At 32.1% G+C, this 22,313-nt stretch overlaps 2 protein-coding genes across 3 annotated transcripts; one reads left to right on the top strand and one right to left on the bottom strand.

Moving 5' to 3' along the window:
• Positions 1-5,118: 5,118 nt before the first annotated feature.
• On the top strand, positions 5,119-8,189 carry LOC142639296 (protein phosphatase 2C 77). The gene is made up of 4 exons (XM_075813501.1): positions 5,119-6,240; positions 6,333-6,680; positions 6,770-6,875; positions 7,523-8,189. The coding sequence occupies exons 1-4, from the start codon at positions 5,428-5,430 to the stop codon at positions 7,855-7,857; spliced, it is 1,602 nt and encodes a 533-aa protein (XP_075669616.1). The 5' UTR covers positions 5,119-5,427; the 3' UTR covers positions 7,858-8,189.
• Positions 8,190-8,926: 737 nt separating this feature from the next.
• Positions 8,927-13,209, bottom strand: LOC142621485 (mitogen-activated protein kinase kinase SIPKK). Of its 2 annotated transcripts, none has more exons than XM_075794740.1 (9): positions 12,807-13,209; positions 12,617-12,701; positions 11,556-11,690; positions 10,581-10,805; positions 10,296-10,478; positions 9,935-10,158; positions 9,667-9,712; positions 9,450-9,549; positions 8,927-9,309 (listed from the first exon to the last, which is right to left on the bottom strand). In XM_075794740.1, exons 1-8 carry the CDS (start codon positions 12,881-12,883, stop codon positions 9,460-9,462), a joined length of 1,065 nt encoding a protein of 354 aa, XP_075650855.1. In that variant the 5' UTR covers positions 12,884-13,209; the 3' UTR covers positions 8,927-9,309; positions 9,450-9,459. The 2 variants fall into 2 exon arrangements, with proteins under 2 accessions (XP_075650855.1, XP_075650856.1); XM_075794741.1 differs by having other exon boundaries at positions 8,927-9,361; positions 12,807-13,121.
• Positions 13,210-22,313: the final 9,104 nt, after the last annotated feature.

Below are 22,313 nucleotides of genomic sequence, written 5' to 3'. Positions count from 1 at the left end.
GCTATGTCACGGTAGTTGCGATTTGTTTCGATTTAGGTTTGGGTCATGGTGGTTGTGGGTATGGTAGTTGCTATGATGGTAAGTTTGCAAGGTTTTGTTGCTGGTGGTGGTGGGTTTTTTGAGTTTTGTGGTTTTTGGCGAATGAATTTGTTGGTTGTTGTGGAAGAGAAAGTGTTGAATGAGAGAGAGAGAGAGAGAGAGTAATTAAATTAATAGTATTGATGTGAAAAATAAGAAATAAGATGTAGCATGAGTTATAAAATAATGCATGTTAAGGTAGGTAAATAAGCATTTTAGGGTGTTAAAAACTTAAAATAAGTTTTTTTTTTCTTTAAAATTTTAATTTTACAAACTCAGATACAAATGCTTATAACTTAAAAACAAAGATATCATAAAATGTCATATTAACAGATACTCTTAGAGTAATTATTAGTAAATTATTTAAAAAAAATTATAACATCACTTCTTAGAAAATATAAAAAAATTAAAAAATATATTAAAAAATTTCTATAAAAATTTTTTAAAAATATTTTTTAAATCAGCACCTTTAATACATTCAATAACTTTTTCTATCATTGAAAATACTGTAAAATTTTGTTGTGAGTTGTGACTAGACTTTTTAAGACCTCGATCTGTTGGATAATGTTTGGGTTAAGAAAACCAAGCAAAAAGGTTGGTTGAACATGTGGCGAGAAACAAGAGGATTGAGGTTGGTGCAGGCTTTTTAGCATGAAAATTTGTGAGGAAAAGAATCACAAAAGATAGTTTTCTTTTTACTTGGGAAGTTTTTTTTTTTTTTTTTTTTTTTGAGAAAGTTTAGTTAGATTAGAAGTTAACACACAGGGGAGGGGAAGTAAGACTCATAAGAGCTTACGGTACTTATCCCATCAAAACGGCCTATCTTTTGAGGGAATAAACGAGGCTTAAAAGTCGTACTACACACTTGTTACAACAAGATCAAAAACAAATGATACATTTTGTTCATCTCCCCAAAAACTCCCACTCTTACTTTATCACGTCACTTTGGTCATCGACTCCCTGAATTTCAAAACATATTGACAGTGACTTTTGAATCTCTACCTGTCTCAGATATTTTCTGCATTACATTTTAAAAATTGAAAATATCTTTCATTAAAAAAAAAAAAAAATCAAACTATCTTGTAGCATCAGCAACGAATTAGGCAAATCTAAAATGTAGGCCTATTTTACAATTCAAGCCTAAAATGCCCACTCCATTAGATGTTGTAAAATGTAACTATTGTAAAAAATAATAATAATAAAAAATAAAAAATACAATTGTGCTACCGTGCGATCGCATTGTAGTTCAATGATAAAAAATATATTAATATTTTATGTGTTTTCTCTCTCCACGGTCTCTCATCTCTCTCTCATTCTAACTCTCACTTCCTCTCTCTCTCTCTCACAAGTTACAACTCCTCCCTCCTCACTCCCTCTCTCACATCTCTCTCGTTCAAAGCTTGCACTGGTGTTGAGTTTTGGATTTTGGAGGTTGGATCGGCGTGGATTGGTAGGCTGGGTTTGGATTGGCGGGTTGGGTTTGGAGGTTGGATCGGTGGGCTAGGTTTGGATTAGTGGGCTGGGATCAGTTGATGGTGGGTTTGGATCGGTTGATTGGTGAGTTTGAATCGGTGGATCTGTTGATCGGTTTTGGTTTGATGTGGTGGCGTTGCTTTAGGGTTGTGGCTCCGATGGTGATTTTTTTTGAATGAGTTTGATCGTTTGGTTTTGGTTTGATGGTGGTGGCATTGCTTTAGGGTGGTGGATTTTGATTTTGGTTGGATTTTGCTCAGCGGAGGTGGGTGGTTGAGAGAGAAAGAGAAATAGAGATCAGAGAGAGAAGTGAGAAATGTATTTATATTATTTTTACTTTATTTTATATTATATTATTTTAATGTGTAGTATTGTAAAATAAAAGTTGAGATGTTGGAGTATTGTAAAATGGTATTGTATAAATTGATAAAGTAGTTTTTTAGGATGGTAAAATAAGATAGAATTGAAAAAACCATTGTGGATGCTTTAAGGTCTCCCCCGTGTATGCTATATTGTCTTTCATATATAATATTTGATATGTTTTATGATTGATTCTACACAGATGTCACAACCTCATGACACTAACGTAGGAGGTTGAATCTTCCATGAAAATTAGTGCGTTAGATTATTCTTGATTCATGTAATTAAAATTAATAAATCTGAAAAATAAGTATTAAATTTTAATCATGTAAGATGTACTAGTATAATTGATCTAAATATATATATAAAAAATAAGAATAACTGTGATTGTCATGGAATATACCTGTTTAGCTGAATTTTGTTTTGCCATTATGATGGAAGGAACCTCAAAGAAAAATAAAGCCAAATCTTTTATTGAGGTTGTTAGATTTTTATTCATCAGAAAAGACAATAAATAATTAATGTGTAATATTTTAGATTCTTCCATTAAATTCAACCATATAATCTTAAAAAATAGTAACCATAAATAAGAAATTACAAAGGCTAATAAGACAATATTATATGCATATAATTGTGTTACATTAATCAATAAATAATATGATTCAATATAATTGGGGAACTAATCATCAATATCAATATATTATATATATATATATATATATATATATATATATATATATATATATATATTATATAAAAGTAGAGACCTCATGAGAGAGGGCATGAGGTTCTGCCATGTGGCATACTCTATGAAAATAATTAAAAATACTCTTAAAACACATTAGAGATAAGAATAAATTTAAAAATAAATACTCTTTATTTTCTTTGATTCAATGTTTCAAGACTACTTTTTGTTACATTTTTTATTCAATGTTTTGAGACTACTATTTATTTCATTTGGTTTATTATTTCAAGCCTTTTCCTCTCTCTCACACAAAAAAAATTATTTACATTTCCATTCAACCTTTTAACTTCTACTCCTTTATATATACATATGCCCACAGCCTTTCATGCAACCCCATCTTAAATATGCACTTAGAAAAAAAAAAAACGATGTCATTTACCTTCAACCTTTCAACGATACCTACATAACTCCAACATTGCAGTACCATTTGATCATAATCTATATGAGTAGATTATGACTAAGGAAAGGGGGGTTGCGTTTTTTATTTAGTAATGGTAGCTTACGGTTTTGATATTGAAGTTGGACGTTGAGGATTTTGTGAAAGCTGTGATTCGCTTTCAGTCTTTAGGTGTTTGGGATATTTTTTTTGGAAAAGTCATAAATATATTTAGTTTTAGTACTAAAGAAAAAAGAAAAAGAAAATTTCTAATTGATTATTTATGAAGTTAGCTTTTTTTTTTTTTTTTAAATGTTAGAACTCATAATTTGTATGTTTCTTTGTAGTTTTTTTTTATTTTTTTTAATGCTATTTTCTTTGATATAAGCCATAGTGATAAAAATAAAAATCAATGATGATTTCAAAGTATTTTTTGCTTTTTTTTAAAAAAAAGTATACAGAAACCTAACTAAAGACAATTAAATTTTGATAATTGAATGTGTTTTTAGCAAAATTTTTTTTTATTTAATCATGTTCTCTTTATGTTGATACTTAAAAATGATTCCCTCAATTTCATTGAGATAATGAATTGGATTTTGTGATTAAGGTTTCCATATGTATATATATATATATATATATATATATATATATATATATATATATATATATATATATATATATATATATATATATTTTTTTTTTTTTTTTTTTGAGAATCTAAGGTTTCCATATTTAGTTGTGAGAATAGAGTGATTAAGGAAGTGTTTAGGAGGTTGTTTAAATTTATATAATTTTAGGATATAAAAGCATTTTATGCTTTAAATTCTTATTTAAAGATTTCAAAATCATTTAATCAGTTTAAAAATAAAATATATTTTTAACGGTAAATATTATAATATGTTATAGTCTTATAATGTTATACAATTTTTTTTAAAAATAAAATATGAATTAAGAAAATAAAGTTTTCAAAGATTCATCAATATTGTAGGCAAACATAAATATTATATCATAAAGTAAGTATTATATGTAGATCTTAATATACATAAAAATGATTTCAAATAAAATTGTAAAATTGCCCGCGCATCACGTATTACATCATCTAGTTACTTAAATTATTTGCTCGAAGATTTTTTTCCTTTCTTTTAAAAGTCCCCTTGTGCATGGTTGATTGGGTTCACATCTGTCTAATTAAAATGTGCCAACAAGGGTTAACTACTTTATTTTTCTAACAAAGATATGACTGTCTGTTGGACACGTGTATTATTTCTGGTTTTTTATTTATTTATTTTATTTTATTTTATATAATAGTCTAACGTAATCGTGAATTCGTGATTTGTATGATTTAAAAAATAATAATATCTTTTACCAAAAAAAAGAAAAAAAAAATCTTTTAAAAAAGAAAAGAAAAAAAGTAATCGTAATTTGTATGTTTTATGAGAAGGTTCCTCCTCTTGTCTTTGTCCACTTCTTTTTCATGCTTTAATATCAGTATTTTGAAACAGTAAGCAAAGCAACTCACACATCCATTCTTGCTTTAGTCTGTGTTTCATTGTTTTTGGAAAGTATACGTTGATAATGTTTCAGCAAATACTAGTATATTCTTGATACTTGATAGTTGAGTTAATACTGTTTTGAGAAACTCTAGAATGAGAGGTCTCTAGAGATGTGAATGACAAAGTAGGTGGTGACTTGTTTTTTGTTTTTTTGTTGCACTAAGATTAATAGAAGGTGTTTTAGTTGAAACATGAAAGTAACTAAAATGGGTTGCCTCAAATTCAGGTAACTTATTTGGACCTGTGTTTTTTCTAGGCTTCACTATCTTGTTTTGATTGTTTCTTATCTTTTTCTTGGGTTTGTTAGATGCTGGGAAAAGTTTTTTCTAGGCTTCACTGTCTGATTAGGTTCACTTTTTTTTTTTTTTTTTTTGTCGATGGATCAAAGGGTTGGTTGAAGTGGTAGAAAGAACGATTTTTTATCATAATTTTAGTCTTTTGTCTGCTTCTGGTTGATGGTGTTAAATAGAGAAGCGTACAGAACTGGAAAGGTTTAATAGGGTCTACAGGTATCTATTTCTAGCACGTAGTTTCAGTATATTCTTTGAATCTCACAAAATGGAAATTCAAATCCTTTTGTCTTACAATTTTAATTTCATTCATCCTTAGCTCCTTCACTTTGCTCAAGCATCTGGGTTATTTTTATCTCAGATTATAGGAAATTCTTTTATTTTCTTTTTGTTGAGTATAGGGATATTTCCAATCAAGTCAATTCATACACACTGAAACCATCATATGTTTCGCTGAATCCAACCTATATGAGAATAGAAGAAGCGTAGTTTATGTGATTCTAAAGGGTTAGGAAAGTCTGAAATTTTATTGTAACAAGGCAAAAGGGAATCATGAAGGAGATGTCTCCACCCATTTCCTTTCCATTTAGGCTAGATAATATGATCTGTAATGATTCATTGATAACAACCCACAAGGAAATCAATGGGCTCAAGTTTCTTGCAAACACAACCTTCTTGTTGTCAAAACCTACAACAAAGCCAAATCCATCTTATGTGTCAATTTCAGGTGGAAAAGAAGATTGTGGTAGTAACATTCCACAAAGTAGAATTAGTATAGTATCACAATCTGCCGAAGCAGAGAACAGGGAAGGAGGAGGAACCACTGTGTCAAATTTCGTTACTAAAAATGGAGGTGATAAGATTGATTGTAGGACAGTTGATTGGAGAAGCCAGGAAGATGTGCTCATGTCATTAGATGGGAATAGTTCTGAGGTAAGTACAACTGTGATGAATTTTGAGCTTGTTGACAAGTCCAAATTGAAAGAATCAAATGTTGAGTTGGAGCATGCACAAGATCCTTTTGCAATGGTGTTGGATCTTGAGAGTAAGGAAGGCAGTGGATGTAATGGATCTGATCCAAAGTTATTTACTGCTCCTTCTGAGCCTGGGGTGCTGCAGGAAAAGAAGATATGTAGAGCAAGTAGCAAAAATATATTTGAACTGGATTCCCATCCCCTTTGGGGTTTCACATCCATGTGTGGAATGAGGCCACAGATGGAGGATGATGTCGTGGTTGTACCCCGATTCTTGCATATTCCTGCTAGAATGCTGTCGGATGAACATGTTCCTAATAGCATGAATCATCATTCAAGTCCTTTAACTGCCCATTTCTTTGGTGTCTATGATGGTCATGGCGGCTGTCAGGTATGGTTCTGCCCACTTTTCTTCTAATTTCTCATTAGATTATACATGTGTTCAAGTTTATTGATTTCATTGGAGGGGCTTTACTTTTATAGGTTGCAAATTATTGCCACGAACGTCTACATTTGGCTTTGACTGAGGAGATAGAAATTTCCAAAGCGAGTTTCTCCGATGGATGTACTGGGATTAGTTGTCAGGAGCTGTGGAAGAAAGCCTTCCTCAATTGTTTTGTCAAAGTTGATGAAGAGATTGGGGGAGTTCACCGTGGCAACAGTGGAAGCAACTCTGAGGCTAATCAAATACCTATTGCCCCTGAAACTGTTGGTTCTACTGCTGTGGTTGCCATTTTGTGTTCAACCCACCTAATAGTTGCAAATTGTGGGGATTCAAGAGCAGTTTTGTCTCGTGGAAAATTGGTTATTCCATTGTCAGTAGATCACAAAGTAAGGCATGTCTTTGCAGTTTTGCACTTGGTCAAGAAAGTCCCTCCCTGAGATATTAATCTTTCTAGTTACCTTTATGCTGTTTTCAGCCAAATAGAGATGATGAACTTGCAAGGATAGAAGCTGCGGGAGGCAGGGTCATAGAATGGAGAGGATCCCGTGTTTTTGGTGTTCTTGCAATGTCCAGGTCCATTGGTATGCATCTTTGATCCTTGATCTCAGGAAAATGATCATCTCGTTTGAAATTGATCCATTTTATTGTTTAAATTAAATATTATAAATCTAAATATATATTTAGTGTCAGTCACATTCTCTATACTATTAGATCAAAGAAATCAACTATAAATATCTTAGTTGTCTGATTATTATTATGAGTTCAAAACTAGAAATAAACATGTAAGAGTGAATGACTGGCAAAAAAAAAGTATATGAACTAGCTGTAGAATGCGAACAATGATCTCGTCGCACCAAAGACAACCATATAGGGATCCCATTGTATACACATGCATGGCCACATACACATACTTAGTGTCAGTATCATAATGACATCTTGTTGATGCCATAACATTGCTCAGTTTAACAAGAGTTCCTTTTCATGTAGGCTATTCCAGCATTTTCTGAGCTGATAGCTTCCTATATTTTAGTTGCCACTAACACTGAAACTATTATTCATGCACAAGAACATTTGGTTTGAGTTAATTAATTAACTTCCCAATCAGAAAACCTCTAGAGATCCTCCTAATTTATATAGAGAACATGCTATACCATTTTGATTTAAATGTCCTAATTCCATGCCAATGAAGGTGATCAATCTGACTTCTGATTCGCTCTATCGTCCTCAGGTGATAATTACATGAAACCATGGGTCATTCCGGATCCAGAAGTGATGTTTGTTCCCCGGTCGAAGGAAGACGAGTGCCTGGTTTTGGCCAGTGATGGTTTATGGGATGTCATGACAAACGAGGAGGTTTGTGATATTGCAAGAAAGCGGATCCTTGCGTGGCACAAAAAGCATGGTAATACCCTACCCGCAGAAAGGAATGATGGTGTTGATCCTGCAGCTCAAGCTGCAGCAGAGTACCTCTCAAGGCTTGCTCTCCAAAAGGGAAGTAAAGACAACATCACTGTCATAGTGGTAGACTTGAAAGCTCAAAGGAAGATTAAGAGAAAACTCTAATAGGAAGTTCACCTATCTACTGGAATATTTGAGATTTGAGATAATAGATCAGTAATATGGTCCAGCCCTTCAATTCTTACATGGGCTGATCGTGATACGATAGAGTTTTCAGTTTTGTATACTGAAAGCTGCAATACAGACTACAGAGTACATTTTAATTAGATTTGTCATGCACCTCCTTCCTGAGCTGGTTTAGGTAATAAATTAATAACGAGTATTTGCAGTTTTTATTGTCATCTTGATATGAATATATACTCGTACAGCCACATTGTTGTCCAGGCAGGGACTTAATTTGTAATTCAATTGCCCTATGTTTTAGTTTTTTCTTGCAGCAAGTAGGAAAATTGTCCAGGAATCAAATTCCACCACAATCTTTCCGAAGCCCAAACCAAGTTAAGACTACCGAAATTTTGCTTGCACTAAGGTTTGTACGAAAAGCTCTCAGAGTTAAACAAATAATGATCCCTCCAACACCCTAAAAAAAAAAAAAAAAACCCATCACCTAAGAAGCATGGACACAAATATGGGTAACAGATGACAGTTTTTGAAAAAATAGGACAGGCATATTGCAAAACTCATCTATTAAATAATTATTAAATATATTTATATTTATATTTTCTATATATTATTAAGCATTTATGTTTCATGTAGTATCGTACATCAAATTAAAAGTAATAATGGATAATAAAGAAAATCCTTAACTATTGAGGAATGTTTAGAATTTAGAATACCAACAAAGAATAAATATATTTATTAATTTTCAAATGCACTAGTACTATGCAGAGCATGGATGCTCCTTTTGTTTTATGAAATGGTATTCAATTCCTCTTGTTCTCATGTCCCAGCTATGTCCATTTTTTTTTTTTTTTAAATTTAAATGACATGGTTGAGACATGCAGAAGTGTCTCAAACTACGTTTGACATGAGTACGACATCCTAGCCCACCACCAAACCAAAAGTTTGGGGAAGAGTCTATATATATATATATATATATATATATATATATATATATATATATATACATATATATATATTTATTTATTTATTTATGTTTGTTTGCAAATGCACATTCATGAAAAAAAGTTACTAGAACATGGTAAAATTGCAATATTCAAACACTAAGTCTGATGCATTTGCAACACTAGGCAGGCAACTAAACAAATCTTGGCAAGTTCCTCAAGGATAATTTCATACAATTATTATTTCTATAGGTTTAACAATAAGTCCTATTCCTTGTATCATTGCACATACGCTGCCTTTCCTTGTCAACATAAAACCCAACCTTATGATACATTTTCTCTCCAGATTCCGACTCTTCTGGATTGCGATACCCCGACTGCCAATCTTTAGAGATCTACCTTAGTGCTGCCGGCATAAGCTCAAGAAACCACTTTATTTCAGTTGCACTGAATACTAAAAATCATTCACCATGTCTTCAAAATTTCTGGCAAGCTGTACTTTCAAATCTCAGTTTCATATGATAGTATTTTTGCAAGTGGGAACTCTACCAAAGGTTAAATATAAACTTATTACAGAATAGCAAGAGATTTATGCTTTCAAGTTCAGCATTGAAAATCGAGACTTGGACATACCATACAAGTTTTATAGGGTTGCAAGTGGAGATCCTGCACTGGTGAAGTAAGATGAGAGATCAATGTCCAAGTCTTCATACATGGCAATGAAAGGGTGGGTCTGTGTTTCAAAAGAGTAAAATAGCATCAGATTTAGAATATCACTAAACAAACATCCTACTTTATTTGTTCAACATTAACTATAAAGCTGGAATAGAATTGCAGGGTTTATCCATACCATAAGTTCATGTGCTGACGGTCTATCTGTTGGTTCTTTCTGTACACTAAAATAAACAAAAGATCCCCAAGATGGGGATATAACCTCATGAGATCAGAAGTTGCAAACATACAGGATAAAAATAAAACAACCAGATGTCAAATATGTTAGCCAACTATTGGTAGGTTACACACACACCCAATGAATCTTGAACCTATAATGAAGAATAATGAAGTCTATTTGACTCTTCATAACTTAAATACTTAAACAAGCAAAATTTAATCTTTACCATGCAGAAATAAATGAGCTGAATTCTTGAGAAAAGTGATCAGAAGGTGCAGAAGGTGGCGGTTTCTCGACAATAGCTTCCATGAGCTCATAAAAGTTAGCCCATCCTTCACTCTGCTCTGATGGTGAATATGGGAACTGGCCTGTTGCACACTCAAGTAATACTAATCCCAAGCTCCAAATGTCACTTTTGGAGTTATATTTGCCTCCAACAATTCTCTCTGGCTATAAAACACATTGCACATAAACAACTGGTAAATGTCATATATAGCAAAATAGACACTTATTAGCAGCTACCAAAAAGAAAACAGTGACAAACAAGAGATAAGTACGAAATTTATAAGATTTCTTAAATTACTCACAGACATATAGTTGTATGTGCCAAGAAAAGTATTAGCCTGGCCAGAAGTGCTATCCATTATTGCACTCACACCAAAGTCAGTAATCTTGACCTCCCCTCTATGATTTATCAACAAATTAGAAGGTTTTAAATCCCTGTGGATAATGTGTTTTTCATGATGAAGATACAGCAAACCCTTCAGCACCTGCATCAAAGAATAAAAAGGAAGAACAGGAATTTACATGCTTGAATTAATATTTGCTATAGATAAAATTTCATATAAGTATGTGATATTCAAATTTCCCACCTGCTTACAGATGGCAGCAAGATATGGCTCTGGAATTGTTTTGACCTTTTTCAGAAAATCTAATAGAGATCCACCATCCATGTACTCTAATATGATTGAAATGACGCCATTATTATAGAAAGACTGGTAACAGACAACAACATACGGACATTGTGCTGACTGATTTATTTTCAATTCCTGAGCAATTAGCTTGCGACAAGACTCCTCAATATTCATTTGAATTACCTGGATATGGGAGAATTCATAAGAACTAATGTTAAAGCAAGGAGAGATATGTAAATAGTAAATTGTGAACAAATGCTAGTTGGATTGAATATCTGAAAGCTTAGAGATAAACAATTCCGCATGGAAGTATTTTTTTTGCCTGAGTTAATAGCACGATTTGAAACTTAACCTGTTAAAATTTCGAGGGAAAACTAAATAGCTCTTTTAAGGACTATAAGAACTATCAAATTGTTTCCCTTAAAATCTGATAAAATAATCTTGCACTGATATCTTCTAAAAAGCAATCCAAATGGATTACATCAGGTGGTAGAAACATATAGAAGCTCTCAACCTCACTCATCTTAAAAATGTGGTTTTAAATGTCAAAATGTAATAAGAAGTGAAAGATGATATTTTGACTCGAAAAAAAGAGGATGAATGATGTAAAGACCAGAGTCAGATTATGACTGAAATAGATACGGCTTCAAGAACTCTTTGATCTATCTTCTACTCCCAACTAAACAAGGTTTTTAAGTTATTGATGCCCAATGCCATAGCTGCGATAATGCTCAATATGTTATCTTGTGAAGACGAGACATATAAAACTATGACAGTCGTATTGATACTGCTTGAAATTAGAACTACAGGAAAACGATAAAGACACTGACTTTGTTAAAGCACACATCAGAAGATATATGACTAAAATTTTTTAAAAAGAATGAAGTAAGAAAATGCGTGATTAATGTAAAATAGTGTTAAATTTTGCACTACCTTCAATGCAAAAAACTGGCCAGTCCATTTGTGTTGCACCAATTGCACAATTCCTCCATTTCCTTTTCCGATCACTTTAATTGTGTCTAGATCCGCTAAACTCAACTGGTCGTCTGATGGCTTGATAGGGGGTGGCTGAACACATAGGCATACGCATAAAACAAATTACAAGGTATTCTTAAAAAAACATAGAGAAGTCAGAACATAGTCAAGATTATAAAACCTATCATGGAGGAAATTACTCAGGGCATAACATATATTAAATCCATCATTTGACGAGTTAGAAATGCAGATAAAATTTCAATAAATGAGTAAATGACATTCGGTGGGTGGATCTCATTTTTCTTTAGCCCAATAGTCAGATTACTAAGTATATTCCAAAGCAAGCCCCGATCGATTTCTTTCTAACCATGTGGGGTATCACAAAAACCAAAGCATACCAATTCTTTGAGGCAACTAGGCAAGCTATAGCTCACCTAGTCCCCTTTGAAGACAAGACAATGCAAGGTTCAGTTTTAAATGAAAATTTTGTAACTTTCCACAAATCAGAACGAGCCAAAAAAAATCAGCCTTTCATTATAAAGCTTCAAGCTATCACAAACTAGTATAACCATGGATTCAACAGGGTTATTAGTGCTTTGTGAAGGTTTTGAATATTCAACTAACAACTTCTCACCGGAGAGGGGCACAACAAGCTTTGAGAAGCCAGTGCTAAAGTCTTCAGCATTTTTATAATCACTTAACTTGGCCTCCCAATTTAAATTTAAAAAAAAAAAAAAGAATGAAAATTCAATTAAAGCCTGAAATTTTAACTATTTGGGATCCAATAAACCAAAACCCCTAAATGCTCCTAACACTGCAAACTTCAAGATTCAAAATTTTGTTGTTGATTTGAACATAGAGAAGCTAAAATTCAGAGAACAAAATATAAATAATTCAAAATACCGATCTAAACCAGATGACCCAGTTGTTCTCAATTGAAAGCTGATAAAAAATTTTCTTCAAATTAAGTACTTCCAGAAACCCAAATTGAAAATTTGAAATATATAGATGAATCTTACAGCTTCAACTTCGCTTTGAGTAACAATTCGAACCCCATCTCTATTCACCAGTAGATCGTCAACCATAAACGTTCCGCTTTGAGTCCTACCAATTTTCCACAACCCCAATTACTCAACAAAAAAAAAAAAAAAGACTTCCAAAAAAAAAAACAAACTTTACAAAGTGGAAGAGAGAGAGAGAGAGAGTTACAGGAACTTGGAAAAGGAAATCTCATCAGGAGGAGGGAGAGAAAGCTTGAGGTTAGGAATTAAGCTCCCCTTCTTCATTTCTATCTCTGCTTTTGCTTTCTTCTACTTCCAACTTCTTCTTTTGTTTTTGTGAACAGAGCAAAACAGAGCAGAAGAAGAAGAGTGAGGGTTTGTGAGAGAGAGTCTTATAATGTGAGAGAGTTCTGAGAGAATTAAATTAAATAAAAAAAAATAAAAATAAAAGTATAGTTTTGGAGTTGGGATAGTACGAAGCATATATAAAAAGTATTGGTTGGCAGTCACCACCAACACCATTAACACCTATGAAACCAGCAAGAAAGCAAAGAAAATAAATACACACTGACTTTACTTCCGTTTACTTTTCTTCTCTCTCACTATTCTGTATTGTATTAACTATATGGTGTTGTTTTGTTTACCTTTAGCCGCGCCTCCTGTTTTTTTCTACTTCCACTTTTTTTTTTTTTTTTTAAGTCTTTCTTTCTTTCTTTGCTTGCTTTTCTTGTCCTCTAATCCACTCACGACACATTGCATGTTATATTACCCAAATATGGAAAATGGAATTCCTACTACTTCACGTGAAAATTCAAAGACTTGGACCAAAAATTTAAAGAGCCTGTCCAATAAGCATAGATTAAGGTTGAGCCTTTTTAAAAAAAAAAAATTGTAATACCAACTTTTAATTTGGTGGAATTTGTTCCATTTTTTCTTTATTTGTGCAATCGAGCATTCATTGATGTATCATATGTTTTAAGGAAAAAGAAAAAACATAATTTTCGTATGAATTAAAAGTCATGTATCCCTTTATTCACATCTTATTTCTTGCATTTAATAGTGATCACATCATTTAAAGCTATAATAACATGATCTTAGGTAGACTTTTAGATTCTATTCATTCTTTGGAAAGATTTTTTAAATTTATAATTTTTTTTAGATTAAGACTCATAATAATTAACCTAAACCATGAAAGGAGTTCATTTATTTTATGTATTTAAGTAAGTAGTTGAGACTCGAAATTTTGGGGCTAAATTTTGGTAATTGTTTGTTCTCAACAAAATATGTGATGTTACATCATTTAAAATTTTTAATGATGTAGCATTATATTCATCTTTAAAATTTGTAATATTAGTCTAAATCATGAAATAGAGACAATTCCTTTCTCAAATAAGCAAATGTTGTCTTCTTGCCTTTCCTTTTAGGCAAAAATATATTATCAATGCTAAAATTTGGATTAAGTACAATTTTTTCTTTTCTCTTTTTGAAAAACAATTATACACACAAGAGAGATGAAATGAGGTTTTGATACAAATGCACAGCTCAATCAAGTACTATCTTAATCCCTGAAATTTTAAAAATTCTTTTTTTAGTCTTCACAATTTTGCAAACATACAAAGTTAGTTATTTATAGCCTTGCTATCATTAATCTTGTTGTGGCACAAATTTATAAAGCCACGTGACACTGTGTATTAATATTAAATTTACAACATTATTCCTCTAAAAAGAAGACGAAGTTTCCAGCGGTATGTTATGGAGAGAATATTTGCTTATTTACGTTAACAAAAATACATACATTTGCAGAAATTTTAGTACTAAAAATAAGTTTTCAAATTTCAAGGACTAAAGTAAAACCTAACCCAATATTAAGGATCAATCATATATTTCACATATTCTTTTTTAAATAATAAATCCCATTTTTCTTCACTGTATTAGTAGTTATATGGGTAATTTAATTGTAGAAGGTGACTCTTATTTTATTTTTTTATTTTTTTATTTAGATAATTTTATTTCATAATGTTTTGTAGTATATATTTTATCATTTTGTTTAATATTATTATTTGTTAGGTTAAAAGAGGATATCACCAAATTATTTTCTCTTTAAAATTGTATAATATTGTCCAATAGAATGGATATGTGTGACTTTCAAAATCATGAAAATTGATATTGAGGATGCAATTTGATTAATAGTTATACTCAACATGTGAACACCTGCAGCAAAAAAAAAAAAAAAAAAAAAACCCCTTGTCAGAAGGCGGGGGAATCCTCTGATGCTTAAGTCAGTAACAAACTCGAGTGCAAAAAAATATCTCAAAAGCTAAGGATGTTTTCGTATCATCTAAAGTTAGGAAAAATTCTTAAATACTTCCGAAGTATGGAGAAATTGCGCTCATTCGTCTTAAATTTATGGTGAATCCCATCATAAATGTGAGAAACTATTCTCCGTGTTTCAGAAATACTTAAGAATTACTCATGGTTTAGAGATATAGTTATTTATAAGGCAGTTGGAGATTGAATTATTATGAAATTCTTGGGATTCAAATACCATCTTCCTTTATTTAAGGAGTTATCCCTTAGGAGGGATTCACAAACACAAAATTTGGAACTAATAAGGATATGCATAAACCTTTCATTTTTTTTTTATTTATTTATAATTTATGGAGATTTGGCCTTAATGAAATTGGCTAGTCTTAAGCCTTTAAGATGTTGTGGCCAAGCTGGTAAAAGCCATTAACCCAAGCTTCCACGTCAGTCTCCAACTGCCATCATAAGCCTTCTCCACCATATATTAAGTACGTGTTTGGATAGGAATTATAATTTCTGCGTTTGCGTTTGCGTTTGCGTTTGCGTTTGTGTTTTTGTTTTTGTTTTTTTTAATCCAGTGCCTCTTGCACTGTTCATGGAACATGAACAGTGCAATTAGGCAAATACACAGTGATTTCATTAATGAACAGTAATCAAAAAATATTTTTTATTATTTTTAGTTTTTAGCAAAATAAGTGGTATCCAAGCACACACTAAATATGATAATAGTGAAGGGTTGTGAATGATTTTGTGTGTGTGAATGGATATATTATTTTAAAATATTAAAGTGAACATATTATCTGGTGTATGGTTGGGAATTGGGATGGTGTGTGTTGAAAATGTATTTTATTATTAATAATAATGTCCTTGTGTTTAAAATTTATTTTAAATAGTAATATGAACATATTATCTGGTGTATGGTTTTTAAGCGTGGGATTGGTGTTGAAAGTTTTTTTTTAATTAAAAAAACTAATGTTCTTGTTATTTTATATTATCGGGGAGGAGTGTTTTTATTCTAGAAAGGTGAAGCAAAAAACAGCTTTACACTTTTTTTAATTCCTATTATTATTTTATTATTTTTGTGTAAATATATTAATTTTGTATACTTTGATGTAATATTAAGAGGGTTGAGCGTCGGACTTGACCATCAAGGTCACTAAGAAATTTCCCAGATCGTGACAGGGCTTCGTTCACACTAGGATTATATTGTTTGGTTAGAAAATTTAGCAACTTCCCATAAAAAAATGGGGCACGTGATTTGACTAGTATTTATAATTTTATATCTATTTGAATTTATTTTTTTTTGGTAGAAATATCTATTTGAATTTCATAACATATAATCCCTTCCGCTCAGTAAAATACATAAATTTACGTCATTGAATCAAACGTATGGAGCGGACCACGAGAAAGGAAACAACGGAAGGTGACGAACATTATTCCAAGATGCACTCAACATGTATTTGTTTGTGTAAGACAATGTTAGACATACTTCCATAAAAAAAAGATATACTTCCATAAAAAATAAAATAAAAACAACAATGTTAGATATACATTGATGCGATGATTATCCGAAGTCCAAACTATGCTTTTCTTTTTCCACACTTGTCATTTCATGTTTCTCTTAATTTTTAGACATACATTGACCGTAAGAAATTTATTTGCTAAACTATACTTTTAATTCTTAAAGTGTGAGTTGGTTAAATTTTTAACCCTTGTTAATCAAGTTCTCAGTACAAGTAGTTTCTTAATCATGTTATAAATGGTCCTTGGTTAATGCAATCAATCACTAATATTGGGTAACCAGGAGCGTAGCTAGGAATTATTATTTGAGGGGTCAATTTGTAGTAGCAATGTACTAAATATAATAGATTTCAGGGTAGACAATAGATTGCATGATTGAAGGTGAGTATTCTGATCAATTTGGATGTGATTTAAACCACGAAGCTTGAAAACTATGACAATGTTTATCCGGTTCTTTGTATGGATACTCTCTATCTTTAACCGACTATGAGATAAGCACGTCGGATTTCATCTTGGTTGTTGATAGGGAATTTATATATATGTTCACATGATCTTAGATCATAGTCTATCTCTTTGGATTCAATTTTTGAACATTTGGAAGGACGCTCATCGAGTATTGAAGTATTAACAGTTGTTTCTACAAGTGTCCTAAGTTCTAAATGATTGATATTTTTTTTTCTTAAAGAATGCATCAATTATTTGTCATTTACTCATTATTTAGAGCCTAATTTCAAATCCGAAAAAAAATCATTTCAAAAAAATTAGAAACTAACTTGGGAGAAAGATATAATAAATTATCATATAAAATTCAATTTTGCATGAAATATAAATACACCATTAATTAAATAATGACCCTTTGGATAAAAAATTGAATAAACAAATTAAACAAAAGTATAAACATACAACTAAACCAAATATTTTTTTTGCTGAGATACAACTAAACCAAATAAATTAGCAACACCCCACTACCTTGCATATTGTTTTGGGCCAATTTTTGTTTTATTTCAATATAATAATAGATGTCTATTGGACTAAAAGAACTTAAAGAAGTTTGGGAATAATTTGGGAGGGTAGGATATTCATTTTAGGAAGGGCCCATGTAATTTGTTTAGCTACTCTAGATGGAAATGAAAAAATTTGGGGGGCCACCCCTACAAATAAAAATAGTGGATATAGAGAACACGACAATATGGTGACACAGGGGAAACTAATGGAAAAAAAAATAGTAAAAAACCACTAGGACGGTTTGACCTAAAAACCCCAAGGCAAAACTAAATCCACTGGATAGAAAATTAAGTACCCAGTTAAAGATTTTGGTCTATTACTGATGTTTTGGAATATGCAACAACTTTAAACACTTTGGATCTAAATATGCTTTAAGCTTAGATCATTAGTAGCCGATTTTGAGAGTGGGTGGCACAACCTTAAGATGTTCTCTCTAAAAGTCTCCAAAATTTTGGCATGTCCATTAGGGTTTCTTTTATACCATAGGCTAAAAAGAACTAAGCCATTGTGACAAGATGAGCTGACAAGGCTAAATCCATGAATTCGATCTTTCATAGTTCAACCAATCCAACTTAAGCTCGATCTATCGAAAAGTTGCAAGTTGTCTGTTCAAGTGATTGAACAGTTATCAAAAGTTGTCAAAATGTTGAAACTTGCACAATGACTTGTAGATTTTGGGTAGATGTCTCAATAGTGTACAAAATGCTTCTAAAACTACATACAAGACTCGTTTGCTCATGATTTGCCAACCTAATGTCTAGAGACTCTAGACTTAATAGAGTTATTTTAATTTTGGCTCATATATGTTTAAGAATTTTGACCCTTCATATTTGATTTCATTTTCATATTTGTAAAGTTATGATTTCTAACTAACTTGTGTTGGCTTTAATTTTATGCCAATTTGATTGTAATTTCTTCAATCATGTTCCCTGTATGTATATGAGTTTATTTATAAGGGATAAGTGTGAGAGATTGGTGAAAAATCAAGTTTCAAAAGGTGAATTAGTGGAAGTCGTAACTAGCTTGTGAGTAGCTCGTGAGAAGCAACTCGCATGTGTAGCACATGATTGGAAACTAAAGAGTCACGCCAAGCTGTCAAGTTCGCGAGTGTTTTGCGAGAAGGGCCATCCCACAAAGTACCCGTGAGACTCTCTGTTTGGCAAAAAGTTAAATTGTTTTACCAAATTTTTTACACACACTATAAATATCCTCATTACCCACGAATTGTAATGAGTGTTTTTCAGAGAGAAAACCCTAGCAAATACACTTGAGAGTTAGAGATTGTCGTTCCCACAATAATCTACACATTTCTTTGTGATTTTCCTCAACTCCAACCTCTCAATCTCTAGATCCTTGAGAGGTTGTTAGTCCAAACACTTACCACACCCATTCTGAGTGTTAAGTGAGATTTTGGAGCTATTGGGAAGCATTGGAAGGAGCCATTTGTTGGCAGATGCAATCGTGCTGAATTGCAGGATCCAAAAGCTAGAGAAGAAATGACTCTGAGAAGTCCGTTGGTAGCAGGAGCTTAGAGGGCTCAAGTACATGGGGTAGATTAGACTTAGAGGATCTTTTGTTATTCGTGTACTCCAACTTTATTCTCTAGTGAATCGATTTTGGATTGGAGGGTCGCGGAGAGGTTTTTCATTGAGGTTTTTCATTGGTGTTATCTTGTATTTGCATCTCTCTTCCCTACTCTTTAAGCTTTCATTTTATTGTTGATGATGGATGAATATGGCTTAGGGTAGTGTTATCAGTTCGTTATGCACATTTACTCTCGTTATGCACATTTACTCTTGTTCTGCACTTTGTTTAAGTTAGAGTAAAAACAATTTAGTCATAATTTTTATTTGGGGGTATGAACAAACTATTGTGTTTTAGCACAATCCAAGCTTTCAATATTGGATATGTCATCAATTTCTATTAGTAATAAGATTGTTAATTGTCAGATAAATGTTATCCATTGAAACATGTCACTCATATAAGTTTAATTTGACCTTTAAGTACTAGATAAGTACTGTCCAGCAAGATACATTTCCTCTATAATGTTAGGTGTCACTAAATCATTAATGGAAATTAATGACATGATTAATATGAAACTAGAATAAAACACAAATCACTTGAATAAAAACAAACTCAACATTTTAAGGAATAAAATGATACTTTAGACAACTTTTCTTTCCTCGTGCTATATGAATAGTATCAAGTATCAACTTTAAAAACACAAAAGTTGATTCCACCATGTTCGATTGTCTATGTTCATTCAAAGAAAATACTAATTGATCTTATTTAATTTGCTCAAAAAGGAAAAGAAAGGGACCCATGAAGAAGTGACAGTAGTGAGAAATGCAATCTGTGCCTGTGGTCATTAAAAATACGACTACAGAGTACAGACTCTTATTTTTTGCATATAGAATTTTAGACAGAAACAAACTAGGTGGCAGAGAATCTAGTACCAAACTACCAATGTACCACGCAGTCCTGTTTTCTCTCCCTCTCTCTCTCTCTCTCTCTCTCTCTCTATTCTTTGCTTTTGGGTTGGCAAAAGGCGAGCATTTTATCTCCAGCTATGAGGCAATACCGCAATGGTGGAAGTGGAAAATCCAGTTTGTCACCGGTGGATGGTTGGTGGGTTTGTGAAATTTCTAGGTGATTTTCCTCATCTTTATATTTTACCTATGAAATTACAATTGTCAAATTTGTAGTTTTGGATTAGCTTATTTTCACTCAAAGAGAATGGCAATTTTTTTTTTAGAATAACTATATGTTTACATTATCAAATTTTGAAATTTTGAGGTGTAAAATTCAAACATCCCAAATTTTAAGGAATAAAATCTAAACACTCCTAAAATTTAGGAGGTAAAATCCCAATTCTAAAACGTTAGGGCGTAAAATCCAAACAATCTTAAACTTCAGGGAGTAAAATTCAAATTCTAAAACTTTAGAATATAAAATCCAAACACTCCCAAATTTTAAAAATGTAATTTGTAATATACATTTTTTTTTTAATATTAGAGTGAACATCTTTTCGTGTATAGTTTTTAAAGGCAAGATTGTGTTTTTAAAATTTATTAATTATAGAACATTGTTTTTGCATTTTCTTTTATATTTGTAGGTGTGTGGAATGCTTAATGGAATCATAATAAGGATTCCAATGAACATAAACATTAGATGTTCAAGGTCTCACTAGTTAGAAATCTACAATAAGAAAGTCTTACTCACTAGGCCAAAAGCCAATCGGTAGGGTTGGTCGGAGGTACGCTTGACGGTCTAGTTAGTAAAGAAGTTAACAAAGTAAAGAAAATGACAAGGTGTTGAGATGATGGAATGTATATATTTCTCTTTGGAGTTTATATAGAGTTCTTCCAGTTGCAGTAGGTATTTAATTCCCCATATTGTTATGGGGTCAATCTGAAATCATGTTATCCCTTTATAATGATTAAGAGGTAAATCTGACATCATGTTATCCCTTTATAATGGTTATGAGGAACTAAGTGATGGGCACCTTCACTATGGTTGCAAGGGGGAAGGCTCTGTCACCTTGCTTTTAATATAACTGGCAGTAGATGAGCAATAATAAATGTAGGATACGAAGGAAAATATTTAAACTTTGTTTGTTTTACTGTAAAATATAAAAATTTCCAATTGCAAACCGCCAAAACTGACAACTTAGCTGTTGGAGTTGCAGGTCCGGCAACTGGGCTGCCAGTAATGGCTACTGGACTATTGACTCTGATCACCAGACCACTAGATCTGGTGACCCAACCACCAGATGGGTGAAAGAGTCCTTGTGTATTTTTATCAAATGTTTTACCAAAATTTTAAAAGTAAAAAGTTTTACAACATTTTACAAAAGATTTTTCAACCAACAAAAAATATTTTCAAGTTTAATCAAATTTTACATTGAAACAAACACTGTAAATTGTTGAATGTTTTCTATAAAACATTTTACAGCAAAGCAAATACAACATTAATTTCCTTAGATTGGTTGCATGAGGGGAGAGAAAATGGATTAATTTGGAGGGAAATTTTTTTGTGGAGCCCAACATTTTGCTATCAGCCCAAATTGGGTGGAAAGAGAGGGAAGGGGGAAGAGAAATGTCAAAACTTTTAACTTATATTATGAAATTACTAAAATACTTCTCATAAGTTACAAGTATTTTACTATTTAATTTTTTAAGGGGCACAAATGTAAAAATACACATTTTTCTTTCCCTTATACTTGTAAACCAAACAAAAATATTGATAAATATTGAAGTTTATTAAAAAAATAAAAACAAAAATAAAGATTATTTCTTACTTCCTTTCCTTCCTAAATTATCCTAACAACCCAAAAGAAAAACTTTTCTTTCCCCTTTTCCTCTCTCTTTCCCTCACCTTCCTCTTTTCCTTTCTCTTTCCCTTACCTTCCTCTTTCCCTTTCTCTTTCCTTCCCTCAACTATAACAAACATAGTCTAACACTATATACAAATGACTAAATTTTGCTTGTCATTTGTTTTTGAAGAAAAATAATAGTTAGCGGCTGGTCCCTCGGACTTGACCACCAAAGTCAGTCAGCAACTTCCTAGATCGTGAGAGGTATTCGTTCACACTTGGGTTTTGTTTGATGGGAAAGTGGTGCCAATGAAAATTATTAGACATGTGCACGTGTTTTTGACTAACTGATTCATGAACCTCTTCGGCCCTAAACATAAATTTATGTCTGTGAATCAAACTTTTCGGATTGCTTGAAGAAAGAGAGAAAAAGGAAAATCATAGGAACAAACATTATAGTGCGATGCACAACACTCTAACATTACATCTGTTTGCGTATCGTGACTCTTTGATGCTGACACTAGATGCTTATCCAAAGCCAATACTACGCTTTTGAATTTTCCACTCCAT

This window comes from Castanea sativa, chromosome 1 (genome assembly GCF_040712315.1).
Source record: "Castanea sativa cultivar Marrone di Chiusa Pesio chromosome 1, ASM4071231v1".
Lineage (NCBI taxonomy): Eukaryota > Viridiplantae > Streptophyta > Magnoliopsida > Fagales > Fagaceae > Castanea > Castanea sativa.
This window is presented reverse-complemented; position numbering and strand designations above follow the sequence as displayed.